Here is a 27,333-nt window from a genome sequence, read left to right on the forward strand (position 1 = left end):
GTTCGGGCTTTTGGAGCTGTAGCCGAGACGTGAATCACATGGGCCGCCGGTGCCCATTCATGTGGTGAACGCACTCGTGAATGAGTTGGCGTCAACATATGACGATGCCACAGATGAGATGAGAAGCGCAAAAACTCGCAGGATGAGGATGAATGGAGATAGCCCAAGTGGCCGACGTAGCTACAAGATGTACATGCTCATCAGTCCTGTTCCTTGACCGAAGATGTCCGGAACGCCATGAGCACCCCCTCGTACACTGCCCACCCTATGGCCGAGCTGAAGACTTTGCGCGATATGCGCAAAGTGGCGCCGTCAAAGAAGCCGGCCACCCCGCGTTGCTGAACCACAACGGTGTCAGCACACGACCCATCGCAGAACGGACTCGGGCGCCGCTCACCTGCCATACTGCCCGGATGGTGCTGCCAACCCCGCGATACTTGGCCTCCGACCGCACCTGCATCTTCGTCTTCAGCACGTCGAACGGCTGCGTGGCCAGAGTCGCGAGCGCTCCGGCGGACGCAGCGGACGCGGAGTTGATCGCGGTGGACATCGACATCGAGTGGGCGAAGGGCATGCCCGTCACCACCGTAGCGTCGGGGGAGGCGGGTATGGCGTGTGCTGGAAGAGACAACGTCACAACGACATCGGGGTACGAGGTGTGGTCACGTACATAGGGTGGACTTGATCTGTTCGTAGAACACGACGAATATGCCGGCGTATGGCGCGTCACGCAGCGAAGACGCTACCGCTCCACGGAATATTTCGGAAGGACCGGCGCGCATGAGGCCGATGAACGCCCCGGAGAGGGACGAGTACGAGTGGTAGGAGCTCTGAGTAGGCGTGAGGATGCCATCCCGCCAGCGAGAGAAGAACGGGGAAGGAAGGGAACAGCACGCACCTCATAGCGGGCCTTGATGACTGAGAATGGGTTCAGCACCAGGCCGACCGTCACCCTCGTGAGCGCGCCGGCCAACAAGTTGCCCTGCGCGGTGAGCTTTGGAAGAGTCGAAGTTGAATACGCGTCGGGGGTTCTTTGTGCGCGCAGGCGTGCGAAGTAGGGCGAGGTGGCGAGGAAGGCGCGGAACTGGTTGAGGCCGGTGAAGTACATGGCGACGCCAGGGACGTTCCGCAGAAGGGAGGCGGTTGTGCCGCGCCAGAGACCGACCAGGCCATCGTTCTGAACGATGTCCCGGGCGGTTCGGAAGATGAAGGTGGACTGTGGGGCGAGGGGGGAGAGTCGGAGCTTGTTGAGTTGGTCCGGTTGCTGGATGCGGGTCTTCAACAAGTCGACTGTGGCAGAGACGCGACTTAGGGCAGGGGAAATGAGGACGACGCGCAAAACGCACAGGGTTGAAGGATTATCGTTGAAGCAAACCCCGAAAGGGCACCTGGGTGTCGTACGACGATGAGCAGAGTGCAGAGTGCAGGGCAAGATCTGGGACGTGAACACACCTGACAGAAGGTGCTGGCTGACATTGCTCATATAGCCTCCGCAAGCCGTGCAGTCCTGAGAAGAGGCCGCTTCTCCGCAGACTCGGGAAGTGGCAGGGAACAGACGGGGGCGGGAGAAAGAGGACGGTGGGAGGACGGCATCGCGCTGGCGCTGGGGGTCGAAGTCATCGCCAGATTCCTCTCCGACCTTCTCGGATGACTGCGATCCGCTCCCGCCGACGTCAAATGAAGTTGTCCCGTGTCGATGAAAATCGCTGCTAAAATCCGTGTTATGACTCAGGTAATGCGCAAGGTTCTCGAGAACGAGACATGCCAAGACTTGGGAGAGCGCAGCCCGGCGAAAGCTTGTCATAATATTATGTTACATGAGCATACTGGAGCCATATGGCCATTATCGCGTGCTACACTAGGACCACCTCTTGCGCCTCCCTGTCGCTCATCCAACACAGGCCCCAGAGAGGCGCGCTCTCCGACGTGCGGAAGTACCCCACTCGTCGGAACTTAGTCTCGTCCTCGTTGCTGCTTGCGCGCGCGACGATCAGGCCCGCCGCATATTCCGTCGTCGTGTTCCACCGCAGCGGGACCGCCCACACCTCATGCACGTTCTCCACGCTGTCAGGGTACGCCGAGCCAATATGGATCAGCTCCAGCGGCGACTCCAGCATCGTCGACGGCCCCGCTTGCGCCGTACCGGGCATCGACCCGGGCATGCCGACCGACGGCTGCAGGTACACCTCGGGCATCGAGGACTCGGGGTTCCACGTTGCCGCCACGATCACCGCGCGCACGGTGAGCGTGCCGTCGATGACTTCGCCGAGCGGCAGGAGCTCGGTCAGGATCGTGGTCTCACACGCCATTACTTCGCACGACTCGGTGCCCTTCGCCGCGCCGTCGAGCCGGTCGTCGACCGTCTGCGCCATCACCCTCCCGTCGACCGATGCCCACGACCAGGAGGGTGCCCGGTACGCATCGGGCCGTCGCTGGCGCGTCCCGGAGTTCTTGTACCAGAGCAGGCCGTCCACGACGTTGTCCGCCCAGACCCCGGCGAGGTAGTCCGACTTGAGCGCGCGCTGGAAGAGCTCCGCGATCGGGGCGAACGCGAGCAACTTGTCCCCGGGGTCGGTGAGCGCGCGGTGGGTGTACTCTCCGATCGCCTCGTTCCAGGCGTAGTACAGCGTCTTCTTGTCTTCTTGGGACAACGGTTTGGACATATCGGCGTCGGCTTGGAACAGGAGATCCGGGAGGCGCCATAGGGTGCGGGGAGGGCAAACGGCGTTCCCGATGTTGACGACGGATGACTGGCACTGGAACTGGAGGGTGTGCGATGCGTAGAGCAGCACCCTCGGGGAGAGCAAACGTTCGACGAGGCACCATGCGCGTCGATTGACGGGCTCCGTCGAGCCATCGTACTGACGCCATGCGGGAGAGAGCCAGAACGAGCCAACTTGGTGATCCGGGAAGCGGAAGGGAAGAGGGATGTCGGGGGGCGATGAAAGGGGACGGTCTTGCAAGAAGCCTTCGCTGACACGCTTGGCGTTGGCCGCGACAAGGGTCAAGTACGCGTTCCTGAAGGTAGTTCGCATGATCGCAACTTCGCGGGCCTTGTCCTCCCTGGAATCTTGTAAGATGCATAGCGCGTCGACCCACAGATAGCGGAGTCCGAGCGAATGCGTGGACGAGATGGCGTCCTTGATCGTCTGGGGAAGGTCGTCGAGGTTGATCCCGAGCGTGTACGCTTCCACGTTCTCCGAGGTCGTGCAGTGCGCCTGGCCTTCTCCCCAGACGTAGCTGAGCACAGCGTATGGCGCCTTCTCTCCATAGCCGATGCGCAGCTTGGGATTCTGAGGATCAGAGCAGTCAACGACACGAGTCGGGAGGCTGACGCTGTGAGGGTTGGGGCATTGTTCGTGGGAACGAATGCAGTCGATGAGAACGTTGGTGGCCATGATATACGTTGGGGGCTGGCTGAGCTCCAGCACCTTGGGTCTCGCTGCGATTAGCGGAGTGGCAGGGTTTTCTATGTGGGAAACTTAGTTCGCGGACACCTCTCGCGGTCGAACAACGCTCACCGCGATCCGTGTACACATAGTAAGCAGAGTGAGGGGTGTCGTCTATCGTCAGCTTCAACGTCTGGACACCCTTTGGGGTGGCGCCGTTCCTGCTGGAGTCGATGCGGAAGCCAACCGTGTAGCGGAGGTCGTCCTGTAGTACGGCTTCGGTTCTCGTGGAAAGTAATAACTTACACCACTGACATCCCTGGGACGCGGAAGCTTCGACTTGAGCCCAGGTAGTAGCGGTCGAAAAATCCTTGAAGGACGTCTGGGAGATCCATGCTTGCTGGAAGGGTCCGGGGGCGAAGAGGCCTTGAGACCAGCAGTAGTCGCAGACCAAAGACCGTGGGGGGCTGTGGTTTGGTCACGACACACGTTTAAGTGCGTAAAAAAGAACGAACTCACCTGTAGACACCGTCAACACCGTCGTCCTTAGGCTTGGGCTGAATGGTAGGAGGGATTTCTGTTGTGGACGACTGGTTCCGGGAGGCGACCCTCGACGCGCCCTTCGGCTTCTTCAGGAGTCCTCGCACACGTCTCCATGCCGAGACACAGAGAGGAGAAAAGCAAGGCATGGTCGGGCGGAGCGGGCGTCGAGGTGGTCGCAACGAGGACGGGGGCGGGGACGAGCGCAGGAGAGGGAATATATATCATACACCACATGCGAGGCACGCGAGAAACACAATCGTCCTTCACTGCTGCATTTCCGCCACGAGACAGGTGAGACGGCATCGCGAGACGTGAAGATCGTGACGACCATTGTCGACGGTCGAGTGGAAGGAGATGAAGACCACGCTCGGGGTCGACAGTCGCCAGTGGCGCCCGCGGCTGTCCCGGTCCGGGAAATGCCCACGGATCATCAATTCACTCATAATCCACAAGGCCACAAGACATTCAATCCGTGTGTTCGAGTGGACCGACAGGTGTCACAGAGATGCTATTTTACGGCTCAGAACACGATACATACAATGCGGACCAAAAACCAGACCCTGAGCAAAATAGGACAAAAAAGGAGGGAAGTCAAGCAACTGATTCTCAACCGCTCAGGCTTGGACTGTGACGAGATGTATCGTATCAACGAAAGAAGCTTGCGGTGTTGACTCCGTCCCGTTCTCCTTACCGCCCGACGGTTTCTGCATAGTTGCAATTAGCTGAGCGACGCTCTCGGTGAGCGTTTGGACCTGTTGGTTGAGCTGGTTGACGGTCCCGGTAAGGTCATTCAGCGGCTATAAACAGAGATGAATCGGTGAGGGAAGGGTGTGCTTGCATTTGAGACCTACCGTGTGAGGAGTGTGAGAAGCTGACTCCACGAGACTTCGATAACGGGCTGGAGGTTCTCGGCTTCCGAACAGCGCAGCGCAGAGCTTTTCAAGGGATTTTTGACGACTTGCCGTCTACACACAACTGAAATTAGCACTATGTGTATATTAAACCAGGTTGCAACGTACCTTGCGCTGTACATCTTGGAAGACCCCGTCGGCGAAACGTCCGAGCTGCAGGTCGATATCGCGGCCTTGCAAACGCCAGTTCCTCATGAGATCGTGTATGCGCTTCTCGAAGGCGAGGTAGACCACCATGCAGGATATTGCTTGGTGTTCAATAGTAGCGAGCTCGTCGGAACGCAAGTTCTGGTGTTGGAGGAGGCCCTGTAGGGTACTGTGCAAGTTCTTCACCAGCAGGTGAAAAAGACTCATGACATGCTAGACGTCACGGAGTATATCAGTCCGCGATCCATGTCCAGATATGTTACAAGAGGGCCATACCAGCTCAACTCGTTCATCGGCGATGACCGCAGTGACCGCAGCCCTGTCTTCTAGGTAGTAGCTGAATTGGGCGAGATTGGCGCTCATGCGGCTGGTGTCTATCTGCCGATACTCCTCTTGGAGGCGGCGTAGTTGAGGAGGGGTGTTTGCGGTGGGTGAATCGACGATGTCTTCAACCAAGAGCAGAGGTCGGAGGTGCGTGAGGATATCAAATACGTGTTTCCATTGGTCCGAGGGGTTGAGGACGCTTCCCAACATAGTCTCGAGCTTGGAAGCTGTATTCGCAATCGCTCGATGGTACCTGAGCTGTATGAGTCACTTGTACGGGCACAGCGTGGCGTGGGTACACACCAAGCATTGTTGTTGTACCATCCACATGCGCAGCTGTTCCATCGAAGTGAGTGACATTGGACCGTGTATGACTGAGCGACTTACAATGCAATCCACTCAGGGATACTCCAACGTAAGGGACGTTGCGGCCTCGCGTTACCACTGCAAAATTCGTTCACTTCCCTCGCGGAAACGAAACCGCTGCCGTCGGCATCCATAATGTCCCCGACGGCCGAATGATCTGATTGACAGTCACCGTGTACTATGTGTAAGCATTGTCGAATTCATGCAAGCATGTATACTGACGCGTCATGCGATTGAAAAAGGACACGGTCCATGTGTCACGGTCCGTGGCGGGCGTAGTTTGCTCAAATTCTAGCCTTTGTTGGTAGAGGTTGTGTAGAGCTATCGTCACGTTCAGCTTTGTAACACCGGCAGAGTAGAGTTCTTTTCACCTCCAACGAAGGTCTGACACTTGACAGAAGCTGGCCATTTCTGATTAAAGGCGACAGGAGAAATTAGTGGATGAAGTGCATTACGCTGTCGACACGGTCCCCTTACATTCTCTGCAGAACGGTAAGCAACAAGAGCATCGAGGAGTTGTGAGCACTTACCTTTCCACATCGTTTGTATGTACTTGTCCTGTATCAGTTCGTGTGCGCCATGTCTAAGCTAACGAGAGGCGTGCGAGTGAACTCTCAAACCAAGTGCCATGCCATGCCGCCTCACCTCTTGAGAGATTTCGTGATGATATGAGTCCATTGTTATGCGGAGACCGTCCACTCGCGCCAAATACCGCTCCCTGTTGCGATGTTAAGATAACAACACTCAAATCACATGGGATACTTGCTCGTGGCCTTGAAGGATTTGGTCGAACTCGGTGCGAAGGACGACCTTCATGTTGTCGGTGATTCGTTCGTTGAGCTTGATCCCAAGTTCTTCGAGATATTGATCACTCTAAACGAGAGAGAAGTAAGACAACTGATCCATACTGCAATGCGCAACGCACTCTCACCTGAATGACGCCTGACGCACCGCCATGGGCCATGATCCACTCCTCGATGCCCTCTAGACGAGAATCGAACTTGTCGACGAGCTTGAAGATGTCACCGGACTTGTTCAGAACTTCGTCTAGGTGTGAGAGTGTCCTTGTCACGTTTGATGATACAGTGCTCAGTTGCTTGCCGTTGACCATGACGGAGAGGCGATCGAGGTCGCCGCGGTAGTTGCTGAAAGTGACGCGAAAGTGCTCGAGCTTCTCTCGGTGGTGTTCTGCGAAAAGAAATTTATCTGCAGGACAAAAACTAGTCAAATGGGCTTCGTCGAGTACCGGTGAGATGATGCTTACAGATTTTCTGCCATTGATTATGATACACGCTATGGGGGGTTAGCATGGTGATGTCGAACACAAGAAGCTGTGTCTCACTCCACGAACATCCCTGACACGAGGTTGTAAACACAGCGTCGTGCACAATCATGTAAATAAGCTCTCACCGAACTCATTAATCGTCGTCTTGAAATTATGACAGACAGATTGCATGTGAGATTCCACGTGAGAGAGCTGGTCGTGTGAGATCGACCCAAGAACATTGAGGTGGAAGACAGTGTTAATCTGGAGGATTGAAATGGGTTGGATCGATATCGTACAAGACGCAAAGAAAGCTTACCATATATGTATGTATGACGGCAATATGAGCATCGTTCTCATGCCGCTGTTTCTCAAGACCAACGACCTTCTAGGAACGTTCAATGAGGGTGAACGGGACCGGTAATGATCAATCCACAACTAACCTTCACCGCCCCCACCACAGCCTGTCAAGCGTAGGGAGGTTCAACGCAGATCCCCAGCACGAGATAAAAAGAGGAAGAACTTACTTCTGCCGCTGGGTGCAGCCCTGCGAAAACTTCAACATATTGGATGACGTGGCCTACGCCGTTCACTACATGCTCCGCGTACTTCGTCATCTCCCGAACCGTGTGGTTTTTGGCATCTAGTTGTGACAGAATATAAGACCAGGGTTGACTTGGGTGAGTAATAACAGCCCTACTTTTCAGCTCGTCGACGACCTGAGCGATGTCCTCTAGCTCTTGCTTCGCGAAATTCTCTAGGTCGTCTGTTCGCCGTTCGTTATGATGTGATAGGGAGAAAAACGAGATTGACTCACGGAGAGAGAAATGGGGCCCAGGAGCCTTCTCGACAGTTGCGTCGAGGGCGAGCTTCGTATCGTCCGCGGCCGCCGCTTTGGCATCCTGCAGAGTTGAGTTGAGGGAAGCAGTGGGTGCTGGCAAAGACGTCTTGTTTGCAGGAGGGTCGCTACTAGAACGACGGAACTTGATGAGGGTGGCTACACGCCGAGCCAGCTTCTTCCAGGAGCAAGTCATGGGGTGGATTGGTTGACCAGGCAGGTGTTGCTTGCCAGACTTTATGCGGAGGGCATAGTCGCAGTACCGGGCCTCGTTGCGCGAAGAAGGCCACTGGTACTGGCGGTGCGAGGACGGCACTCTTGATCAGCGACTCGTGGTTAGCGATGGACCCGCCCATCTTAGGCAGTCTGCAGTCCCGTGCACCATGTGCGTGCTCAAGATGGCATCCCTGAACCTACCCTTTCGATAAGTGGCCACCTCGCAGCAGCTGAGAGTTGAAAAGAACACTCACCACCCCACCCGCAAGCACGCGATATCCGCACTGCAGCAATGGCGTTCAAGCAGGCTGTCAACTGCGGCGGTCACTTGTGCGACCTACGGGACCGACATTAACATCTTCCCTACCGAGGACTGGACGGATCCCGACCCGAACCGCGGCACATCCGAGACGTATCCGAGACGAAACAAACGAGAGTACAACGCAAACCGTGTCTCTCTGTGTCAGCACCAATCGTGGTGCAGCCTGGAGTCTTCCGAGAGATGTCCGATATGAACAAGTGATACGATATATGAAGTCCGTACACATAGGCTAAACGATCGAATCACTGGTTCTTCTTCTCTTCCGCACTGAAGCCCTTCGGGATGTCGTTGGTCAGAGGCGACTGAATGCTTGAGAGCGCGGAAACGCCGAGGAAGACGACGGGATAAGGATAAGGAAGACAACGAGGAGAACGAGGATGAGCCCCGGCGTGAGGAGTTGGTAGCGCTTGAGGATGCCGCCGCTTGGGCTGGGGGCAACTTGCGCCTCCTCGAATGTCGACGAGCTCGACGACTGGCGGGGGTAGAGGACGGACCCGGCGAGCCAGAGTAGATCACGAGGTAGTTGGAGAAGACGGCTTCGATCTTGGAGAGCTCCTCAGACAGCCAGGACTCTGGAATTACGGCATAACGAGAGGTCTGAGAGGCGGGCGATGCATAGGACGGGCAGATCACTCACCGTGGCTGGCCATACTGTGCTTCCTCGATGCACCCACCTCGCCAGACTCCAGAGGGGGCAGGGAAATCGTGACAACGTGCTTTCCCTTCCCAGCATCGATATCAAGACGCTCAGCATCCGGTGAATGGCTCACTGCATGTGAGCCGCAGCGCTTGGAGAGCATGCTTGACATGTCGACGAAGGGGTTGGTGGAGGGGCCGTCGGACGGAACGTAAGGGAGATGCAAAGTCGAGGGGGCCTTCGACAATGCTTTCGCCGTGTGGCAGGAAGGGGCTAGAGCACGGAGGTCGGAAGCGTGAAGCTGCGAGACGAGGTCAGATAGCAGGGAACGAGGCGGGATCGTGGAACTCACCCCAGAGTGGTCCACCACGACGACAGCGTCATGCGTGCAAAGTCATCGTGGGTATAGAGGGCTTCTGCAAATGCGTGGGCGTTGGTCTTCGCGGCTTGGAGATGGCTGGGGCAGAGAGGGCGTTGGAACTGGAATGGGTCAGTCCCGAGGATGGCGGGGCGAGCAGGGATACATACTGATGAGACGACCAGACAAGGACAGGATGTGTGTTGGAGTACGCGGACACCGCTGCGGGGAGCAAGGCGCAGACGATAGCGAGAGCGCGGCCGGCCATAGGGAAGGTGGTGGACGAGGCCGAGATGAACGCGGGTCCGTTGTCCGTGCCCTCGAACGTCGCCACCTCCAAGCGCCTGCGGCAGTTGCCGCGTCCGCCACTCCACCTGAGTGTGGGCAGCACGCGTCTGTCCTCTCCTCCGCCGCCCGTCCTCCCCGTCCTCCCCAGCATCCTTCGTGCTGGCTTTGTTAAACCGTGATGTCTCAGGTGCAGGCCTCCATCCCCACGCAACCCCGCGCGAAGCAGCTTCGGGCATGTCTGCTCTGCTCGATCATTCAGACTCCTGCAGACTTCCGCAAACACGGCTGTCCGAATTGTGAGGAGCTCATGGGAGTACGTCCTACCCCCTCGCCATACCCTGGCGCTAGTGTATTGATTGGCTGCTTCTGCTTCAGATGAAGGGTTACCCTGATCGCATACAGTCATGTACCACCACCCACTTCGAGGGTGTCATCTCAGTCATCAACCCTGAGGATAGCTGGGTGGCCCGATGGCAGAGGACATGTGCGTGCTTGATCGTTCAGGCCCTCTTCTGCGCCTGACCCTTTCTATCAGCAAAATACGTGCGTGGTATGTACGCCGTTCGCGTCAAGGGGCGTGTTCCGGAGGACGTCGAAACCGAGCTCGAAAACCGCAACATCAAGTATCGGCCAAGAGATGGGACCGACCAGGATTAGGTTTTCGCCCCCAGCTCTCTTGCATTAATGTGTCGCCTCATCGCTCTGTCTCGTCTCTTCCACGTTCATGTATTCCTAGACCGCATCCCCCCAAATGTGATTTCTTGGTTGATCAAGCCTGCCATGCGTCTGTGTCCCTACCATCCCTGCGTTTTTGTTGGTGCACATTTCTAGCAATCCTAAAGCGCATCATCAAAACCCTGCTAGGTATTGGCAAAATGGGTATCCAGAGTGACAAGGACATAGTGTACAACATCTAATCTACACGGTGTAAACGATTGGAAAGTGGCCCTAGACGTTCCACCCCTTGCTAGGCGGTGGTAAGGGCCCTTTTGCAGGTATCTTGTCCGGAGCTGTGGGCTTCAATGGGGCGGATGTATTTATACTGGCGTGTTGACCTTGTCGAAGAACCAGGCGGGCATAAATCCGACACGATCGTCACCGGATACCACCTCTTGGACACCTACATCATCCAAGAGGCGAACGGTAGCGCCCTCTCTGGGTGAAAGGGTCACTCGCCACACCCGTCGCATGCCGCCCCCGTCGGCCTGGTTTTCAACCTGTAAGGTCGCTGCGATCTGCGAACGCAGACTCGAGATAAACTGCTGGCCCCAGTAAAGGCATATTTGAGGATCCCAGCCATGAGGCTTGCCACGAACTAGGCGCGGTAGCTGGACGGTCTTGAAGGACTGGGTAGTCGTGAGTCGACCAGCAGGTGTCCGAAAGCCTACGACGACTTCCTGGACAACGATGAGCACATGCCGTAGCCACAATAGAAGCCACAACAGGAACGCCGAGCAAAAATGACTGCATATAGAACCGGAGCATTTTCCTGCCATACGACCATGAGCTTTACACGCCTGCAAAAGCTTGCCGGAAGCACTTACTTCTCAAACCGCGCCTCATCTTCCGGCCCACGAATCGACATCGACGTCTTCAACTCGACGAATGTATCTGTTTGTCCTTTAAATCGATCTGAGGTAAGGTGAGTAAGATCCAACAGGTTGAACGGGGCAGGCCGCACCCCGGACGCAATCTACTTCGCCGCCAATAACAAGGCGGTTGTCCCCGAGCTTTGTTTTGACCACACTGCACCATTGCACGTTGGTGTCGACGTCGCCTCCCCATCCGACGGGCTGACCCTGTATTCGCTCTGGTACGCCTGGGCTCGACGATGTGCACCAAGACTCAAAAGAGTAGCCGTAGTATGTTTGCTGCCGTTGGCGCGGCGCGAGATTTTCCCTGCGCATACATCAGTTGAGAGGATGCGATCGCAAAGCCAAAGGAGCAGACGTACTTGTCGATCAACTTCGCATCCGTTGTATGCTCCTCAAGGTATAGCGTCCCGTTCACTAGCATAGCGTTCAGCTCGCATTTGTCGCGCTCTTCGTAAGGCGCTGTCAAGATTCTCGGGTGGGCGGCCTGTCAGACCCGCCTGAAAGTTGCGCATGGAAAGGGCATAGCGGTGCTCACTTGGTCATGACCCCTCGCCAGGTAACGACAGCGATGTCGTGAAGCCACTGTCTACCGCAGCCCGCACCCATGTTCGTGTCCGTCTTCTGCATGACGCAGTCAATCGCGCGTAAGAGTCCGTCCAGCCGTGTCTTTTCCTCGGGCCGCTTGATCCATCGGTCGTAGCCGTACTTGAGGTCTGCATTTGGCGGGGGATCGATGTAGTAGCGGAGGGCGGAGTCGGTGAGCTCGAGTGCCCGCTGAGGGTTGTAGGAGAAGGTTAGGAGCCCGGTGGGCTGCTGGAAAGGTACTGGGCGTGCGGTGTGGGGAAGGGCAGTCGACGGATACGGGAGCGAAGTGGCTTTGGGCGGCTGTGGGCGCGGTTTTCGCCGTGTGCTTCTCCGGGGTCGCGTTGGACGCTCTTTGATGGTGGGGGAGTGGTCGCGGACGACGAGGAGAGACGTCGTTTACTCATGGTGAGGTATTGGCCTGAAGGTCGGCTGACAGCACCATGAAGCCAATCCGTCGACAGTGCATAGCGCATGGGCGGCCGATTGAGCGCTCAAAGCACGTCTGAGATCTATGCTGCCACATACAAATCTGTCCCACGGGCGAGATCTCACAGCGATGGTCGTGCAAATGAACAGTCCCTCAGGCCTCAAGCAGGCCGCAATGTCACCATGCATCACCCGCCATTGGGGCTGGGCAGAGAGTGCGCTGCGGAAGGCGGGCCGGGTGGCGCGTGATTATGTATGTAGCGGAGGAGGCTGATTTGACCCGTCGGAGTCTGAGCTCCCTGACCCTGGTCGTCTCCCTGCTTTCACGCGCATCGCCCGTTGGCTTTAATCGCGCGAGCATCCGGTCCCTCCTCCTCGACACACTCTCCTTTGTTTCATGCTCTCCAACTGGGACAAGTATGGTCGTTTCAGCCTCGATCTTGCCTCTGCAGCGACCGCCGTCGGCTTCTCCACTGCAAGGCATGCACCAAGCTCGGCGTACGCCTCTCCATTTCCTTTCTCTCTCTTCTCCATCTCAAGTTCTCTCTATCAGTTCTCCGTCACTCGTGGAATAGCCTCCACAGCGGCCGGTTTCACTGGTACCGTCGTTGACTATGCTTTGTTTGGCGGAACCACTGGCGCAGGCGAGATCTTCGGCGGTGCGGTTTCTTCTGCTATCTCTGCTGTCGAGTTCGTTGCCCTTGCCCCATCTTACTCGGAGAATCCATTACCTCGACGTCCCTAATCGCCGCCCACTCCTCTCTGTCCATCCTAACCACCATCTTCCCTGGGAGCGACGAGGCAAGCTTTTCCCTTACCAGCTTCGTCGGTCTCGTTCGTCGTGAATGGAACGAACCCGCGGAAAGCGAGCATTGCCAGAACAGCGGTTTGGCGTCACGGAGGTCCTCAGAGCTCTCGCCGGGTTCGCTGCCCTCCAAGGCGTGACCAGCCACTGGCAGGAGAAGCGATGGTTCAAGTACATGAAGGAAGTCCCCGTACACGACGACGCTAGCACCTTCGCTCGCAGGAAAGGGTCGACTCCAGAGTCACCATCACGGGCGACACCATCTACCCCAGCCACTCCGGCCAAATTGTCACCGCGGACATCAACGAGGTTCCTGTCCCTGGGGGCTGGCCCACTCTCCAAGTCGCAGGCGTCACGAATGCATCAGGCCAGCGGCTTTCCACTCGACGCCATACGCGGCCCTCTGCGTCCATGGATGATCTCAAACAAACCCTCCGTCGTCTGTCCAAGCTCGTTCTTGCAGGCTATGGCGGACCGAGTCTTCTCTTCTTTGGCGTCTCTCTATCGCCCTGGGAGAAGGTGCAACAGAAGGAAGAGGTTAAGATCGCTGACGCCATTGATGCTTCAGAGAAGGAGGCCGCGGGCGAGACGGCCAGAGGCGCACCACAGATTCGAACCGGCCTGGTGGTACGGCGTATTCTTGGTGGGACGTCCTCATGGGTAAGCACGACCATGATATTTTCCTCAACTGGGCCAAGTCGCATTCGTCGACCCCGCAAGCCTCCCCGGAATCCGCTGTATGTCCTTCATGCATCAATATCGACTATATGCTCATGACTTGAGTACAGCCACATCCACCTCCCACCGCACATGTCAGCTCCGAATCGCACATGCCGCGGTTCTGGGTTTTGACAGACCACGTCCGTCAAGAAGTCGTCCTCGTCATTCGGGGACCATGAGCTTGAATGAGCTCGCTGTCGACCTCACGTGCGATCCTACTCCTTTCGTCCTCCCGAATGACCAGCCGCCACCTCGTCCCGCGCCGATTCACACTCTAATTCACGACCGCAACAACACCAGGTCCAGCTACGACGTGCAGGATGAGGAGCTGGAAAGCATACCTGGAACTTTCCTTTCCCCATGGATCTGTCCGTTCCGTTTCCGACGACTCCCTCGGCACCAAGATCCCGCAGGAATTCCGCACGTTCGGGGTCTTCTACGCCACTCCCCCGTTCACGCGTTTTGTCAGAGAGCATAGATGACAACGTCCATCTCGTGCACGGAGGAATGATCAGAATGACGCGCGCGATGGGGTCTCCTGGGAAACCTGTGCACGTAGCCGTTCGAGAAGCATTGCGCAGGAACAAGGGATACTGTGAGTTTTTGCACCGCACCCCATACGGCAGACACTAATGCTCATCTCGCAGCGCTTGTATTGTGCGGTCATAGTCTGGGTGCCGGGGTCGCTGCTCTTCTAGCGCTGGTGAGTATACTGCGAATGTCCGCTGTCGCTGGCTAACATGTGGAGTAGATGTGGGCCTCGACTGAGACATGTCTTACACAGAGGTCGTCGGGGCTACCCGTCAACCGTCGCGTCTCTGCCTACTGCTTTGCCCCTCCGTGCGCGGTCTCCCCACGGTTGAGTGCGAAGGCCGCGGCCTCCGGCTTGATCATGTCTTTCGTGTACGGCCACGACATTGTTTCTCGCTTGTCTTTAGGCAGCGTGCGCGATCTGACGCGCGGCGCTGCCTGGCTGTGCGCGGCGGAGAACCGCGAGGGTTCAGAGGAGGGATATTCCACTCTGACGAAGAGAGCGTTCAAGTGGAAAATCGGTCGCGGAGAGGAGGGAGATGAGGAATGGGTACGTCACTGCTGTCATCCTTCCGCGCATCCATCGCTGACGCAGGAGCGCAGTTCCTCGCCGTCAGGAAGACTCTCGAGGCGAACATGCAGATGGCCGACCTGTTCCCGCCCGGGCGCGTCTTTTGGGCCCTCCGCGACGGCGATCTGCACCGCAGCCATCGCATCGGGGCCGGCACCGGGCGGTCGTCCCCGAAGGACAAAGTGCGCCTCTTCGAGGTCTTGGACATCGAGCACGTCTTCGGGCAGATCATCTTTGCCCGGGACATGCTCAGCGCCCACCTCCCGCACCAGTACGACCAGGTCCTCCACGAGCTGCTGTAACACAAAACACACTACCGACTACTCGAGTTCGATGTTCGTGCCCACGTAACGGCGCGCTGTAGCATACCCGACGATCACCAATGTACTAGTACTCTGCGACATGCTGCTGGATAGACATGTATCCCTTATACACTCGTACACTCATGACTGCGTATGTTTGAATCTTTACTGTAGTTCCATACTTAGATGGGTAGTCCGGTTAGCCTCGCCCACAAAGATCGCTCTCACTTTACTCGCTCCTCACGCGTAATCTTGTAACGTTTATACACGAGCCTCCCTCAATACGCGCCCCAAGGTGTCTGCGAAGAGGATTTCGGAAGACGGGGCCGACCGCCATATCACTGCTAGATGCGAGCAATACACACGCGCAGTCGCCGATGATGCAGCACAGACGGGACAGGGGATGCGTGGTGAATACGAGCATTACGGCGGGAATAGTATACGATAAGTGCTAGCGGCATTACTCCTCGGAGAGGAAGCCAGATGCTTTTCGGCGGAACTTCGCCTGGTCCCGCAACCACTAGAACACGGTCAGCACAGGCCTCAAACGTCGACGCACGTGGGACGCACCTGTCTGTAGTCGTGCAGAGAGCCATCTTCTCTCCTGCAGGGCCGGGGGAAAGTCAGACTCGGACCGCACGCGCACGGCACGGCGGGGGGACGGACCGTAGTAGTCGGGCACGGGGTTGGTCGCGCTCTGGCGGGTGGGGTCCACGCGGTTCCGGACGATGTGCTCGTGGAACTGCTTGTCGCGCTTCTCGATGAGCTTCATGAGGCGACGGTGCGTCGTCCGCCAGATGTTCGAGCCGATGACGGGGCCGATGAGGTAGCCCAAGCCTGCGCACACGTGGTGGACGCGTTGGCCGGGGGGACGCGGAGAGAAGGGGGGAGGACGCACCTGCGCAGCCGAGGGTGGCGCCGCCGTACACGAACATGGGGTCGATGTTCTATCGGGGGTCCTGGTCAGCTCGTTTGAGAACAGCGGGGACGGACGCGCGCGCGCGACGCACGAATATGGGCTTGGTCGGGTCGGCTTCGATGGTGCCAAAGTACGCGATCCCGCCCATGAAGCCGGCGATGGTGGAGGGGATGGTGACGGCCTGCGGGGGCGGTGAGGCGGGGAGACATGGTGCAAGGGACGTGCGGACGGACTGACCATCTCCCATCTACGCTTCCGCTTGCGGATGGCGAGGTACTCCTGCCACGGAAGGGTTTCTGGTGCGTCGGGCGTGGGGTTGGCCTTAGAGGCCATGCCGCGACGCTTGAGGGTGTCTTGGGCACGGGCCCTGCATCTCTGGAGAGCCTGTGGCCGAGAGACGGACCTGGGGAGCTGTCGCAGCTGCAGACTGGACATGGTGGGGACGAGGGCGTGGAAGAGGCGAGCACCTGCAAAGACGTTGCGCGCGGAGTCGTGTCCGGCGGCAAGGAACAGTCACTTTGGCGCTGGGACTTTTCGGGACGGGCCGGCGCGGCCGGGAAGACGTCCGCACGAACTTGCAAGTTGCAATCAACTTGCGTTAATCCTGCGGCTCACAAAACAAATCCTCACTCTTTGCGTCTACTTCATTACAGCAGGCCGCATGAAGTCAAAGATCTAGCAGTACTTACTTCTGCGGTGCGAGCGCCCGAGCAGCTGCCAGATCCAGCAGGTTCCGTACGGTGACGCGTTTCCTTGACGCGTGCCTTAGCCACTAGTCTTGCCCAGCAATGGTATATACATAAGGAGTACGAGGCCGAGGCCGTACACCGGACACAGATCTACTTCGCCGACTCGTGTGGGTGACGGACTCGAGGCATGAGCGGCCCGTGTCGTCCGTTGTCCTCAACCCGGGCGTGAAAGAGATATCTGTTGCACGCTGACACATAAAGGACTTCCTCCGGCGAGAAGGCACTTTCATGTCCGGAGCGTCGATGCCTCGCACCTCGCCGCGCCCGTCGGACATCCAGTGCGCAGTGGTACGCAGATCACGGCATACCCTTCCGGAGAGGATATCTGCCGTATGTTGTGCGGGGCTCGGGGAAGATTTTGCTCATTCGTTGCCGGCGAGCTGATGCTGGACATTCACGTCGTATCCCTGTCATCATCATGGATTAACGACAGCACGCTGACGACGCTTGGCATGGGACACCTCCTCGCACGGTGTGTCGTCCTGCTCGAGGACCTCGACGCGGGCTTTACGCGGAGCACGCCGCGCGACGGCACGTCGACGGGCTTGCCAGACGGCGAGTCTAAGGAGAAAGTGAACGAGCAGCCGACCCGCTGGGGGCGGAAAAACGGCAGATGTCAGATGGAAACACGCTCAACTTGAGTGGGCTGCTGAACGCAGTGGATGGAGCGTGGCCTCGTTGTTTGCGTCCACCCGCAGTCCTTCCGTTCCCCGGCGGCGCCCGCGTGCTGACATTTGGCCAGAACCACGAACCTGCGCTGCCGCAAGCGGGGCGAATGGACGCGTGGATGAGGAACGCGTCGAAATGGCAGGCAGAGGGCTGTTCCGCAACTTCTTCCCATCTACGGACGAGGACAACGAAGGCTCGAAGGCGAGCTGGATGTTATTGAACTGCCACCTGCCACGGTCGCTTTTGGCAGGGTCCCTGGCAGGGTCGACCCTGTCTCCGCGCTGTCCTCGGTGCCCACGAGCACGTCAGGGTCGTCGATGCCGCTATCACCGCTATGGCCAAGAGTCGTACGTGCCGCCGCGGATAGAAGAGGATTGCTGGAGAGCAATGTGCGAAGCCGCTGGACGGGGCGACGGCCAAGAAGTTCGTGGATGCAATGCGGGACGAGGATTTGAGTGAGGCAGGGCCCCGAGCACAAGGAGGAGGAGGTCAGTCTTTATCGCGATGATCACCGCTGAGCAGCGTCCAGCGCGAGCAGCGCCGCGCATGATGGAGGGAGACGGTGCCTATAGCGGATAGCAGGAGTCTGAGGCGTGGGTGGGCGTGATCGGTCGGGTTTGGTGGACGCCAAGTGGAGGTTGCTTGAGGGTTAGAATACATGGTTCACGCACGTCCTTTCAGCGAACAAAGCGACGGCGACAGCCCGAATTTAAGGTGTCACCGAGCCGGTCCGTGGGCGATCGCCGTCGATCGAGGCATGTCGGCCGCTTCGAATAGCCGCGGTGGTTTTGCCCGACATCGGGCCTATGGAGACTATGCCGATGGGGCATGGCTGAGTGCGGCCCTCGGGGTCGGAGAGGTGCAGAAGAGGCGGGGGCGGCGGGCGTCCGCGCAGACGATGGTGGTGTAGGGCCAAAAGTCGGTCGCAGCCTGCGAGCGTGCGTCGCTCTCTGCCACTCGTCCAACTGTCTTTTCTCCCCGCGCGAAACGAGTTCTCGGCCGTGGCGGCGCGGACGGGCCCGAAGGGGGCCAGGCGCGGGCGGGCGCGGATTGGGCGAGCGCCGGGCGGGAAGAGGCCCGGCCAATGGCAGGCGCCCGCGGTGATGGCGGTCGCCGGGGTTGCCGCCAGCGCCGTCCTTCTTCTTCCCCGTCCTCCACCACAGCCCAGGCGTTCCCCCCCGCGCCCCCTCCGCTCCTTTCCTCCACCACCCCGAGCTCGCCATGGGTTGTGTCCAGTCCTCCGGCATCGACGATGAGGCCAAGGCCCGTGAGTCATCCCCCCGCACCGTCTCCCTTCTCCCCCGCCCGCCCGCTCACCCGCACCACAGGCAACGATGAGATTGAGAACCAGCTCAAGCGCGACCGCATGATGGCCAAGAACGAGATTAAGATGCTGCTTCTCGGTGCTGGAGAGTCGGGCAAGGTCCGTTCTCCCCTCATCATGCCCCCGCAACCGCTCCAACACTCAACTTCTGCTCCCAGTCTACTGTCCTCAAGCAGATGAAGCTCATCCACCATGGTGGCTACAACGAGCAGGAGCGGGACTCGTACAAGGAGATCATCTACTCCAACACCATCCAGTCTATGCGGTACGTCCCCTCCCTCGCTCTCGTCGCCCCAACCCCTCGTCCTCAAACGCCCCGTCCAGTGCTATTCTGGAGGCCATGCCCCATCTCGACATCCAGCTCGCGCCGCAAAACGACTCCCGCCGTGCGGTTGTCCTCTCCCTCCCTGGCCAGATTGAGGGTGATGTCCTCCCCCGTGACGTTGCGGACGCCATCCGTAGCCTCTGGAGAGATCCCGGTGTGAAGGAGGCCGTCTCCCGCTCCCGCGAGTTCCAGCTCAATGACTCCGCCGTCTACTACTTCAACGCCATGGACCGCATGTCCGCCCCCAATTACATGCCTACTGACCAGGACATCCTCCGCTCCCGTGTCAAGACGACGGGTATCACTGAGACCACATTCAAGGTCGGCGAGCTTACCTACAAGCTTTTCGATGTCGGTGGCCAGCGGTCCGAGCGTAAGAAGTGGATCCACTGCTTCGAAAACGTCACCGCCCTTGTTTTCCTCGTCTCCCTTTCCGAGTACGACCAGATGCTCTACGAGGACGAGAGCGTTGTATGTCCCCTTCACTCTCCTCGGCTTGCTGTGCCCTCACTGCTGCCCCTCTCTAGAACCGTATGCAGGAGGCGCTGACCCTCTTCGACTCCATCTGCAACTCACGATGGTTTGTCAAGACGTCGATCGTGAGTGTCGTGTCGACCAAGGAGGCTGACGACTTCCGATGGTCGGTGACTAATCCACACCCTTCTGCAGATTCTGTTCCTGAACAAGATTGATCTCTTCGCTGAGAAGCTTCCTCGGTCACCGCTGGGCGACTACTTCCCGGACTACAACGGTGGTGACGACTACGACGCAGCATGCAACTACCTTCTTCACCGATTCGTGTCCTTGAACCAGAGCGCAGCAACGAAGCAGATATACGCGCACTACACTTGTGCGACAGATACCCAGCAAATCAAGTGTACGTCTATTGGTCACTGTCTCTGGCCCGCACAGCGCTGATGTTTCCATCTGTGATGGATATCTTCCCTGCCTTCCACGTACCCACGTTGTGCCAATCCCCCGGACACTGCGTTGTCGTTTCGTCGTCCTCTCCGCGCCGGCGGCGTATGGCCCGTCCGTGGTCGGATCTCTGTCGGCGGCCGTGCAGTCGTCTTGAGCGCCATCCAGGACATCCTCCTCCAACTCCACCTGCGGGAGTGTGGCCTCCTGTAATGGGACCTCGGTTATTGCCTCGTGGTGTCTCTTTCTCTAGTGCATGCTGCATCTCTCCCGGCGTGGTCTCCCTCTACTAGTATTTTCCTCGTCTCCCCCCATGATGTGTCCCATGTGCTCGTGGAGAGCACCCTCCATTTCATCACGATCACCCTTGGCGCCGCCGGTGGGCGTTGTAATGGTTGCGTCGCGCTATGTGGCGCTGCACTGTCATCGCATATTGTACATAGTTGGAAACATACTTCTCGTCTGATACGTCCAGTTCATACCCACCACACGTCGCTCCTTACCAGCCCACATGCAGGCGTGATCTCGCACACGCACCAATCCCCGCTTTTCACCGGTCCACGACGCTTCCTCTTCCACCGCACCGTCGCCTTCTTTCCTTCTCCTTCGCTTGTGATTGTGCTCATGACTGGCTGTGTCGGGACGGGATGTTTTTGTAATTACCTACCCTTGTCATCTACCCTTAGTTTTGTTCTCGTCCGCCTCCGCCGGAGGACCGCTCCCCCGGCTGTGCGAATAGGGCCTCTCTGTAACCGTATGCACATAGCTTTTATGTGCACGCGACGGCTCTTCACGACCTATAATGTACTCCCTTGCCAACCGTCCCCGTCCGCCGCGCGCCCGAGTCCCACTGCGTCCCCTCTCCTCGTCTGACCGGGATCGTCCCCATGCCCCCATGCAGTCGGTGACGGGTGTCGCCATCGTCGTGGTGGGCACAGGCTAACTCCGGAGGTCCGAGAGCGTCGCGCGCGACGTTCGTCAACCGAGCGTGTGCGCGTCCGCCGGGCCAGCTCGAGCTGCCCGGGGTCCGCGCGCCGCGCAACCTGTAGGGCATCTGCCTCACCGCTGCCGCCGACACCCGCCGACCTCCAGCTGTGTTCATATGTAAGGTGGGCCGTGCAGCGGTAGCGCATTTCCCTGCAGCACCTCCGATCGACTATTTGTCGCACGCGGGCGCCGCCGGAGGCTCGGAGGAGACGTGGCCGAGCTGCGTCCAGTGCAGGCACACGCGAAGCTCCGCTCGCCCGGTTGCACGCCCGTTTACGCGAGGGGCCCGGCCCATCGGTGTGAAAGTGAAAACAAAACTGCTGCAGTCGCCCGCGGCTTGGCTACGCGCTTGCTGCGATCGCGCAGGGCCCAGGCGACCGTACGGCTGCAAGCGCGGACTCAGGACAGCTGTTCGCCCTGCGATCGACGGAAGGGGTTTTAAAGTGAAGATTCGTCTTCAAAGACTAGATGGGGAAGGATCGGTCCATGCATATGGGAAACAATGTCGCTCAGGCGAGCAAGTTGAACTCGGTACCTGCGCTAGGCCCTAAGCGCGCGTGCCCCCCCTGAGACAGGTTCCTGCAGTGAGATCGCCAATGTACTCGGCATTGGCGACTGTGGGTACCGTCACCCGCGGCTAGCACTGCGCAGCGATCCGTATGTCGTGTCCCGTGAAAACTAGGGTCAATGCGAAACTTCGTGCGTTGGACCGGACTCGAGTACACATATGTATCATACATAACGATAACGTGACAACACACCACCGCGACGCGTCCACGGCTCTCACGCCGGGGGCGAGAGCAGGCTGGAGATCCACCTCGAGAGGGCCGGCTTCTCTGCACACTGTTCGACGCCCGGTCAGCGGGCGGTCCGGGGAGCGACGCACGAAGCGCGCGGGGGACGGGCTCACCGTGGGGCACCGGTACGAGCTCTCGGCGCCGTCCGCGGAGCCGGGGCAGCGCTCGAAGCGGCGGCCCTCCCGCACGTCGTCGTTGAGCTCGCTCGCGCCGCAGTACCAGCAGCAGCGCGCGAGCTGGTCGCCGGCGAGCAGGACCTCGACCTCGTGCGCGTCGCGCTCGCCGCCCTCGGCGGCGTGCATGCGCTGCGTGCGGCCGGTGGCGCGCACGACGGGGGGCTCGGCGGCGAGGAGGGCGGCGAGGACGCCTTTGGAGGGGCCGAGGTTGCGCGGGTCGCGGTCGAGGTCGCTGTCGAGCCAGATCAGAGGACGGCCTTGGGGGGAGAGAGAGGCGGGGGCGGCGGCTGGAGTGGAGACGTTGAGGACGGCGTAGGTGCGGGAGGAGGCCATGCCGTATGCGCGAGAGAAGACGACGAGGAAGGTGTTGGGCTTGCGGGCATGGCGGGCGAGCGAAAGCTCGAAGCCACGGTTGGCCACTTCGGGGGATGTGAAGACGAGCATGAGGAGGAGAAGAAGGTCGTTGAGAACGGACGATTTGCGGATGATGAGGAGGAACTTAGAGAGAGAATGTCGTGTTCAGCGCTCCTGGCACAAATCGAATAATACGTGTCGTTGGATGCACTGCCCTTGTGATCGTGCACCCGCACGAGCCCGCCACAGAGGGCGCGGATGGGGCAGAAGAGGGGTGTCGCAGCACGGAGCACGTGCAGACAGAGCGCGCTCGATGCAAGCCGTGCTCGACCTTGCTCGACTCCCGTTTCACACCATCACTGTGCACCGCGCCCCAAAGCAGTTCCGGCCGTGCTCCCCGCCTTCTGTCTCATCGCTAAGGCCGCTCTCAACGCCGTCCGAGGTCCGAATCGCAATTGACGACGGCGCCGAACTCAGCCAACTTGCTGAGTCCGAGGACCTCTCTGGAGTCTGCACGCTCACAATGGGATCGACTGCAGTTTCTCGACTATCATGTGCACAGATACCCTTTTCGTTGTCCCCGCTCAAGATCACTGCAAAAAATTAAGCGAGTGCTTCTAATGATCCGACTTTCCCCTCTCCTTGCACCGTTCTAATGTACACTGAGTCCGTGCGGAGAGTCCCTCTTTCGGCGTCCTTGGGTCATGGGTTCGAATCATCCATCTCGTCAAACTGTACAGTCACCACAAGGCCTGGGACCCCGCTGCCAACACTCCTCGTTCTTGCTCGCACCGTAGGAAGATTTGCGAGTCTCAGAGCCTGCGATGAGGTCGCAACTGACAGCATATCACACTCCATCCACTGTGAGAGCCGTGGAGGCTGCACCGCTCACCGTACCTCCCCCGTACGCATACATACGGGCATGCAAGATCAACGCTGATTCTCCAGCTCCTTTTGCTTCTCTTTCGAGCTCCTCCTATTTCTCTAGCTGGTGGCTCCCCATTTTTTTCATACTGTTGGAAACACAGGCTTGACATTTTCTATCCTGCAGCTGTGCGGCTTTCTGCTCTCGAATATACTCACCGTGTTTTTGTCAACCCACCCGTCTACTCGTTCAATCTAACGACTCCCGACCGCACGATGCCTTCCATCGGCCGCGTTCTCGTCCTCGCCGTTCTCGGTTTTTCCTTCTCGGCCCGGGCCATTCCCGTCCCTGCGGCTTTCACTGGCGTCGAGGTACGCTATATCCCGTCGCTTGAGCGTGCAACACCGAGCCCTCAGCCCACTCGTTCCAGGTTTCTGGCACCGATGACACTGACCACGAGTCCGACGCCTTCGGGCTCGAGGATACTACCGAGGTCACGGACGAGGACGTCGACACCAGCGACTACGAAGTCGATGTGAGCTGCTGCCGCTTTCTGCCCCCACCTGCCTGATGGGATCATCTCAGTTCCAGGATGTCGACGAGTTAGAGCGCCGTGCTCTCGCTAAGACCAAGGCACCTGCAGGGCCCCCCGCGAAGGCTCCAGCCAAGACGAGTGCGAAGGCTCCGGTCAAGACGAGTGCGCACTGCGAAGGCTCCGGCGAAGACGACCACGAAGGCTCCTGCCGCTCCTGTCAAAACTTCCGCGGCTCCCACCAAGGCCAACGCATGCACGGCGAACAAGTTCAAGCGCACATACAAGCGGGAGCAACTTTTCTCCGATCTAGACTTGAAGAGGCGCGCCTCCGGCCAGGAGTCCGTTGGCTGGCACGGCACGAACAGCGACACTGCGGCGCTCCGGACCTCATAGGGCAGGCTCGTGACGCCGGCCGAGGCCTCCGGCTCCTTGGACCTCGCCAATTTCTCCTCAAACGGTGGCGCCACCGCCGCGAACGGACGTGGGGTGTACGTGTCCGACGACAAGGCCACGTGAGTGTCACCGGGGTCGTCTGCGCATACGGCTGCTGACGAGAACGTACACAGCGCCATCGCGTTCGCGAACAGCGACGCGAGGCAGAACAAGGGCACGTTGGCCGTGCTCTGCGCGATCTTCGCTAAGACCTCGTCGGGCTGGCGCACCCGGGGGACCCGCAAGGTGTCCCTCCCCTCGACCCTCGTTGGCAAGGGCGTGAAAGAGGCCTCGCGCGCACAGGACCTCAAGGAGGTCGCCCCCGACGTCACCGCCAACAACGTCGCCCGCCTCTCGCCCCCCGGCCTCAAATGCGCGTGCGCTCGTTGTGGTGCACCGGCTCGAGCACCCTTGCTGACGCCGATCGTGCACTTGCAGCCGGGTTCGCCAGCCAGATGGTGCTCCCCGTCGACCTTCTGGCCCAGTTCACGGCGCGGTGCGTGCCGGCGACCGCGGCGGCGCTCCCCGCCGGCTCGGGCACCTTCCCTGCGTTCGCATACGGCGGCACGGCGCTCCTCAAGTCGTGGGGCATCGCCCCCGCGCAGAATTGCAAGCCGTGAGGGCCCAGAGTGGTACAGAATGATGCAGTTTACAGTCCATCATGACGCAAATACTTACGGCGTTGGTGGTTATTGAGAGATGTGTTTCTCCTTCGTCCGTGCATGCCAGTGTGCTTAGCTAGCTCCCGTGTGTTTGCCGACAGGCCCCGGGGAGACGTCGCGATGTGCTGACATATTGACGTCTTGAACGGGTGGGATGCGTTGATGTTCGGGATCGACGGGCTAGTGATGGGTCGACGAACTTGGCAGTACTAATGTGGAAGGCGCACTCGGCTTTCCTCTCAGCGGAGTCGCCCATACTTCCTCCAGCTGCTCCTCGCCGTTGTTCTGGGCCACTTCTTCCGCGTACCACTCGACAGGAATGGTAGAGCCTTGAGCGACACGCGCGCAGAGACCCAGACGACGCTCATTGTCGAGTTCTCCAAGGTTCCTGTGCCCCCGTTCGCTGACATGGCTTTTTAATTAATACTTCTACTTAGATGACCCGTAATGATACAGACAGGAGCCCCCCGCGCGGGCGCGCCGACCTGGGCGCGCCATACTCAGCGGTCGGCCCGAAATCAAAATGACATCTCTACCAGTCCGCGATGTCGCTCGAGCGCACGGCGCCTCGCGGCGCGCACCCAGGGGAGGGCGTCACCACGTGCACGTACACTGCCTTCTCCGGGCAGGGACCGTCGGGACCGGCGAGGTAGGTCCCGGGCTTGCAGCCGTCGACGTGCACCATCTCGTGCGCCGCGACGTCGATCAAGATCTGCTGGGCCGGCTGCGGGAGGAGAGGCGGGTTAGCTGCGGCCGTGGGGACCTGCGTGCTAGGGAGGGAAAGGGCGGTGCGTGCGGGGGAGGGCACGCACGTGGATAGAGGTCCGGAAGACGTTCACGCGGCTCACGCTCGCGGACTGCGCGCGGCTGCTGCTGTGGTTGGAGGAGTGCGGGCCGTCGAGGAGCTCGCCGGCGGTGAAGAGCTCGCGGGAGTTGAGCGAGACGAGGAAGGAGACGGAGTAGAGCTTGGAGAGGTGGAACTGGAAGAAGAGGTGCACCGACTGACCGACGAGGTAGCAGATCATGTCGGCCATGGCCCATATGGACGTGAGCAGCCCGGTTTCGATAGTCACTGGGACAGTCGCGAGCCTGGTGAGCGTGGGGCGTGGGGAAGGAGGTCGGGATGGGCGTACGGGCGGTGATCTTGTTGATGGCGGAGTCGGTGTACTTCATGCCGGTCTTCCGTCTCCTCTGTCAGTCACCCGTGTCAGTGTCAAGTGGGAGGTTGACTTTGACGACGAAGACCCTTACGAGGTGGTAAACGAGGGTGCCCGTGATCAGGATATCACAGATCGCAGCGCTGACGAGCCAAACGATGACAATGGAGCGGAACTTGATGAAGTCGGGGATGTAAGGGATTTGGACGAAGGCGATCGCCGTGCCAATGCCGCCCACTTCGCGCTAGTTGTCAGCGGTGCAGAGAAACACACACTCCGCCCAGGAACGCACTCAGCTGCACGAAGGAGAGAAGGCCGATGATGCTCACGAGGAAGACATTCTTCGTGAGGACAAGCACACGCCAGCCGAAGAAGAATTGAACGAGCGAGGCGATGCAAGCTGTGAAGATAGGGTCTGAGTGGAAATCTAGGGCGGGTGGAATCAGTCTGGGGCCTGCCGACGACTGCGTCGCGACTTGCCCCAATGTGTCATGAGAAGCCCGTCTAAGTTTCCTGAGGAGGAGCCGCGGGTCAGCGCAGCTTACGTGACTATTGATCAATGACAATTCACCGAAGTTCACAATCAAAGTTATGTAAAGCGAGTGAAGGTCAAAGATAGAGTTCAGCGTATCCGCGAAGACCACGACGACGACCTAGGAGTATGATAGGTATGCAAAGCCAGGGCGTTAGACCGACGCCGGCGGTTTGACTTACGAAGGCCTTCATCCAGGTGCGGTCACTCCCGGGAGGAGGGGAAGTCAGTAAGACGGAGCAGAGGGTGAAAGTGCGGGTAGCTTACTTCGGGTAATGGGTGAAGTAGTGAAGTGTCTGGGTGATGAGGACGCCGTACAAGAAGAGATCCGCCGCGACAGAGAAGAAGTAAGGCCCAAAACTGGCATGGTGCACAACAAGTTAGCTTTGAAAACCAGTGAGCGGATGACACGTACTCCCTCGGCACGTTGAGCGTGGGCGCGGTTGTTGTCAACATAGTAGAGACCGAGGGATGCGGGATGAATGAAGATGGGAGGACCGGAAGAAGAGGAGGGCGAGCTGGTGTCCAGGGCTAATACCGTGAGGAGAAATTCCGGGGGACGCACTCCGGCTTGGTGATTTCATGTAGGACGATCGTCAAGCTAGGAGAGTGGATCTAGTGAAAGACAATCCGAGGCTCGATCGCTACCACGGACCCCTATGGGCAGCACCTGTGAGCAGCACTGGGGGGTGGAAAGGTGATCGTTGCCCAGCACACCTTGCACGTCCCGCTTTCGAAGGGATGGGAGGAAAGACAGACCGTCAACATGACCCCTTCATTTACGGCTCTGGGAG

The 27,333-nt window shown here is 59.0% G+C and overlaps 13 protein-coding genes across 13 annotated transcripts; 4 read left to right on the forward strand and 9 right to left on the reverse strand.

The window, feature by feature from the left end:
• Window positions 1-200: 200 nt before the first annotated feature.
• BXZ73DRAFT_51882 (solute carrier family 25 member 38) lies at window positions 201-1,483 on the reverse strand (the record flags this gene model as incomplete). Its single annotated transcript, XM_048020717.1, has 6 exons — window positions 201-338; window positions 398-618; window positions 671-830; window positions 899-1,290; window positions 1,347-1,388; window positions 1,453-1,483. 6 exons carry the CDS (start codon window positions 1,481-1,483, stop codon window positions 201-203), a joined length of 984 nt encoding a protein of 327 aa, XP_047874781.1.
• A 370-nt stretch (window positions 1,484-1,853) lies between these two features.
• On the reverse strand, window positions 1,854-4,078 carry BXZ73DRAFT_91805 (HET-domain-containing protein; the record flags this gene model as incomplete). The annotated part of the gene is made up of 3 exons (XM_048026119.1): window positions 1,854-3,469; window positions 3,522-3,856; window positions 3,909-4,078. The coding sequence occupies 3 exons, from the start codon at window positions 4,076-4,078 to the stop codon at window positions 1,854-1,856; spliced, it is 2,121 nt and encodes a 706-aa protein (XP_047874782.1).
• Window positions 4,079-4,546: 468 nt separating this feature from the next.
• Window positions 4,547-5,524, reverse strand: BXZ73DRAFT_104430 (uncharacterized protein; the record flags this gene model as incomplete). Its single annotated transcript, XM_048015878.1, has 5 exons — window positions 4,547-4,557; window positions 4,624-4,729; window positions 4,784-4,897; window positions 4,952-5,203; window positions 5,267-5,524. The coding sequence occupies 5 exons, from the start codon at window positions 5,522-5,524 to the stop codon at window positions 4,547-4,549; spliced, it is 741 nt and encodes a 246-aa protein (XP_047874783.1).
• Window positions 5,525-6,424: 900 nt separating this feature from the next.
• BXZ73DRAFT_104431 (uncharacterized protein) lies at window positions 6,425-7,978 on the reverse strand (the record flags this gene model as incomplete). The annotated part of the gene is made up of 10 exons (XM_048015879.1): window positions 6,425-6,553; window positions 6,612-6,886; window positions 6,945-6,973; window positions 7,023-7,035; window positions 7,091-7,208; window positions 7,264-7,332; window positions 7,388-7,408; window positions 7,472-7,587; window positions 7,645-7,710; window positions 7,762-7,978. The coding sequence occupies 10 exons, from the start codon at window positions 7,976-7,978 to the stop codon at window positions 6,425-6,427; spliced, it is 1,053 nt and encodes a 350-aa protein (XP_047874784.1).
• A 584-nt stretch (window positions 7,979-8,562) lies between these two features.
• Window positions 8,563-9,583, reverse strand: BXZ73DRAFT_91806 (uncharacterized protein; the record flags this gene model as incomplete). Its single annotated transcript, XM_048026120.1, has 5 exons — window positions 8,563-8,629; window positions 8,662-8,784; window positions 8,811-8,892; window positions 8,958-9,258; window positions 9,482-9,583. 5 exons carry the CDS (start codon window positions 9,581-9,583, stop codon window positions 8,563-8,565), a joined length of 675 nt encoding a protein of 224 aa, XP_047874785.1.
• A 198-nt stretch (window positions 9,584-9,781) lies between these two features.
• Window positions 9,782-10,260, forward strand: BXZ73DRAFT_51808 (transcription initiation protein spt4; the record flags this gene model as incomplete). Its single annotated transcript, XM_048020701.1, has 3 exons — window positions 9,782-9,916; window positions 9,979-10,087; window positions 10,139-10,260. 3 exons carry the CDS (start codon window positions 9,782-9,784, stop codon window positions 10,258-10,260), a joined length of 366 nt encoding a protein of 121 aa, XP_047874786.1.
• A 380-nt stretch (window positions 10,261-10,640) lies between these two features.
• On the reverse strand, window positions 10,641-12,187 carry BXZ73DRAFT_91808 (RAI1-domain-containing protein; the record flags this gene model as incomplete). Its single annotated transcript, XM_048026121.1, has 7 exons — window positions 10,641-11,000; window positions 11,047-11,092; window positions 11,148-11,235; window positions 11,285-11,502; window positions 11,558-11,668; window positions 11,734-12,083; window positions 12,131-12,187. The coding sequence occupies 7 exons, from the start codon at window positions 12,185-12,187 to the stop codon at window positions 10,641-10,643; spliced, it is 1,230 nt and encodes a 409-aa protein (XP_047874787.1).
• Window positions 12,188-12,606: 419 nt separating this feature from the next.
• On the forward strand, window positions 12,607-15,138 carry BXZ73DRAFT_91809 (alpha/beta-hydrolase; the record flags this gene model as incomplete). The annotated part of the gene is made up of 13 exons (XM_048026122.1): window positions 12,607-12,669; window positions 12,690-12,707; window positions 12,763-12,868; window positions 12,901-13,043; window positions 13,076-13,204; window positions 13,387-13,641; window positions 13,680-13,751; window positions 13,803-13,895; window positions 13,925-14,047; window positions 14,071-14,329; window positions 14,382-14,437; window positions 14,486-14,815; window positions 14,869-15,138. 13 exons carry the CDS (start codon window positions 12,607-12,609, stop codon window positions 15,136-15,138), a joined length of 1,917 nt encoding a protein of 638 aa, XP_047874788.1.
• Window positions 15,139-15,598: 460 nt separating this feature from the next.
• On the reverse strand, window positions 15,599-16,492 carry BXZ73DRAFT_51764 (mitochondrial import protein Pam17; the record flags this gene model as incomplete). The annotated part of the gene is made up of 6 exons (XM_048020691.1): window positions 15,599-15,658; window positions 15,709-15,739; window positions 15,801-15,975; window positions 16,037-16,085; window positions 16,149-16,238; window positions 16,295-16,492. 6 exons carry the CDS (start codon window positions 16,490-16,492, stop codon window positions 15,599-15,601), a joined length of 603 nt encoding a protein of 200 aa, XP_047874789.1.
• Window positions 16,493-18,696: 2,204 nt separating this feature from the next.
• On the forward strand, window positions 18,697-20,255 carry BXZ73DRAFT_51787 (G-protein alpha subunit; the record flags this gene model as incomplete). The annotated part of the gene is made up of 7 exons (XM_048020695.1): window positions 18,697-18,742; window positions 18,804-18,898; window positions 18,958-19,064; window positions 19,124-19,595; window positions 19,652-19,723; window positions 19,794-20,001; window positions 20,191-20,255. The coding sequence occupies 7 exons, from the start codon at window positions 18,697-18,699 to the stop codon at window positions 20,253-20,255; spliced, it is 1,065 nt and encodes a 354-aa protein (XP_047874790.1).
• A 1,557-nt stretch (window positions 20,256-21,812) lies between these two features.
• Window positions 21,813-22,446, reverse strand: BXZ73DRAFT_51798 (uncharacterized protein; the record flags this gene model as incomplete). Its single annotated transcript, XM_048020698.1, has 2 exons — window positions 21,813-21,872; window positions 21,940-22,446. 2 exons carry the CDS (start codon window positions 22,444-22,446, stop codon window positions 21,813-21,815), a joined length of 567 nt encoding a protein of 188 aa, XP_047874791.1.
• A 1,050-nt stretch (window positions 22,447-23,496) lies between these two features.
• BXZ73DRAFT_104440 (uncharacterized protein) lies at window positions 23,497-24,808 on the forward strand (the record flags this gene model as incomplete). Its single annotated transcript, XM_048015880.1, has 6 exons — window positions 23,497-23,592; window positions 23,652-23,756; window positions 23,807-24,094; window positions 24,150-24,268; window positions 24,323-24,565; window positions 24,640-24,808. The coding sequence occupies 6 exons, from the start codon at window positions 23,497-23,499 to the stop codon at window positions 24,806-24,808; spliced, it is 1,020 nt and encodes a 339-aa protein (XP_047874792.1).
• A 574-nt stretch (window positions 24,809-25,382) lies between these two features.
• On the reverse strand, window positions 25,383-26,995 carry BXZ73DRAFT_104441 (uncharacterized protein; the record flags this gene model as incomplete). Its single annotated transcript, XM_048015881.1, has 10 exons — window positions 25,383-25,574; window positions 25,663-25,922; window positions 25,984-26,041; window positions 26,102-26,244; window positions 26,300-26,407; window positions 26,470-26,520; window positions 26,579-26,660; window positions 26,722-26,746; window positions 26,807-26,899; window positions 26,955-26,995. The coding sequence occupies 10 exons, from the start codon at window positions 26,993-26,995 to the stop codon at window positions 25,383-25,385; spliced, it is 1,053 nt and encodes a 350-aa protein (XP_047874793.1).
• Between the last annotated feature and the right edge of the window lie 338 nt (window positions 26,996-27,333).

Source organism: Epithele typhae, assembly GCF_022376455.1.
Source record: "Epithele typhae strain CBS 203.58 chromosome Unknown BXZ73scaffold_51, whole genome shotgun sequence".
Taxonomy (NCBI): domain Eukaryota; kingdom Fungi; phylum Basidiomycota; class Agaricomycetes; order Polyporales; family Epitheliaceae; genus Epithele; species Epithele typhae.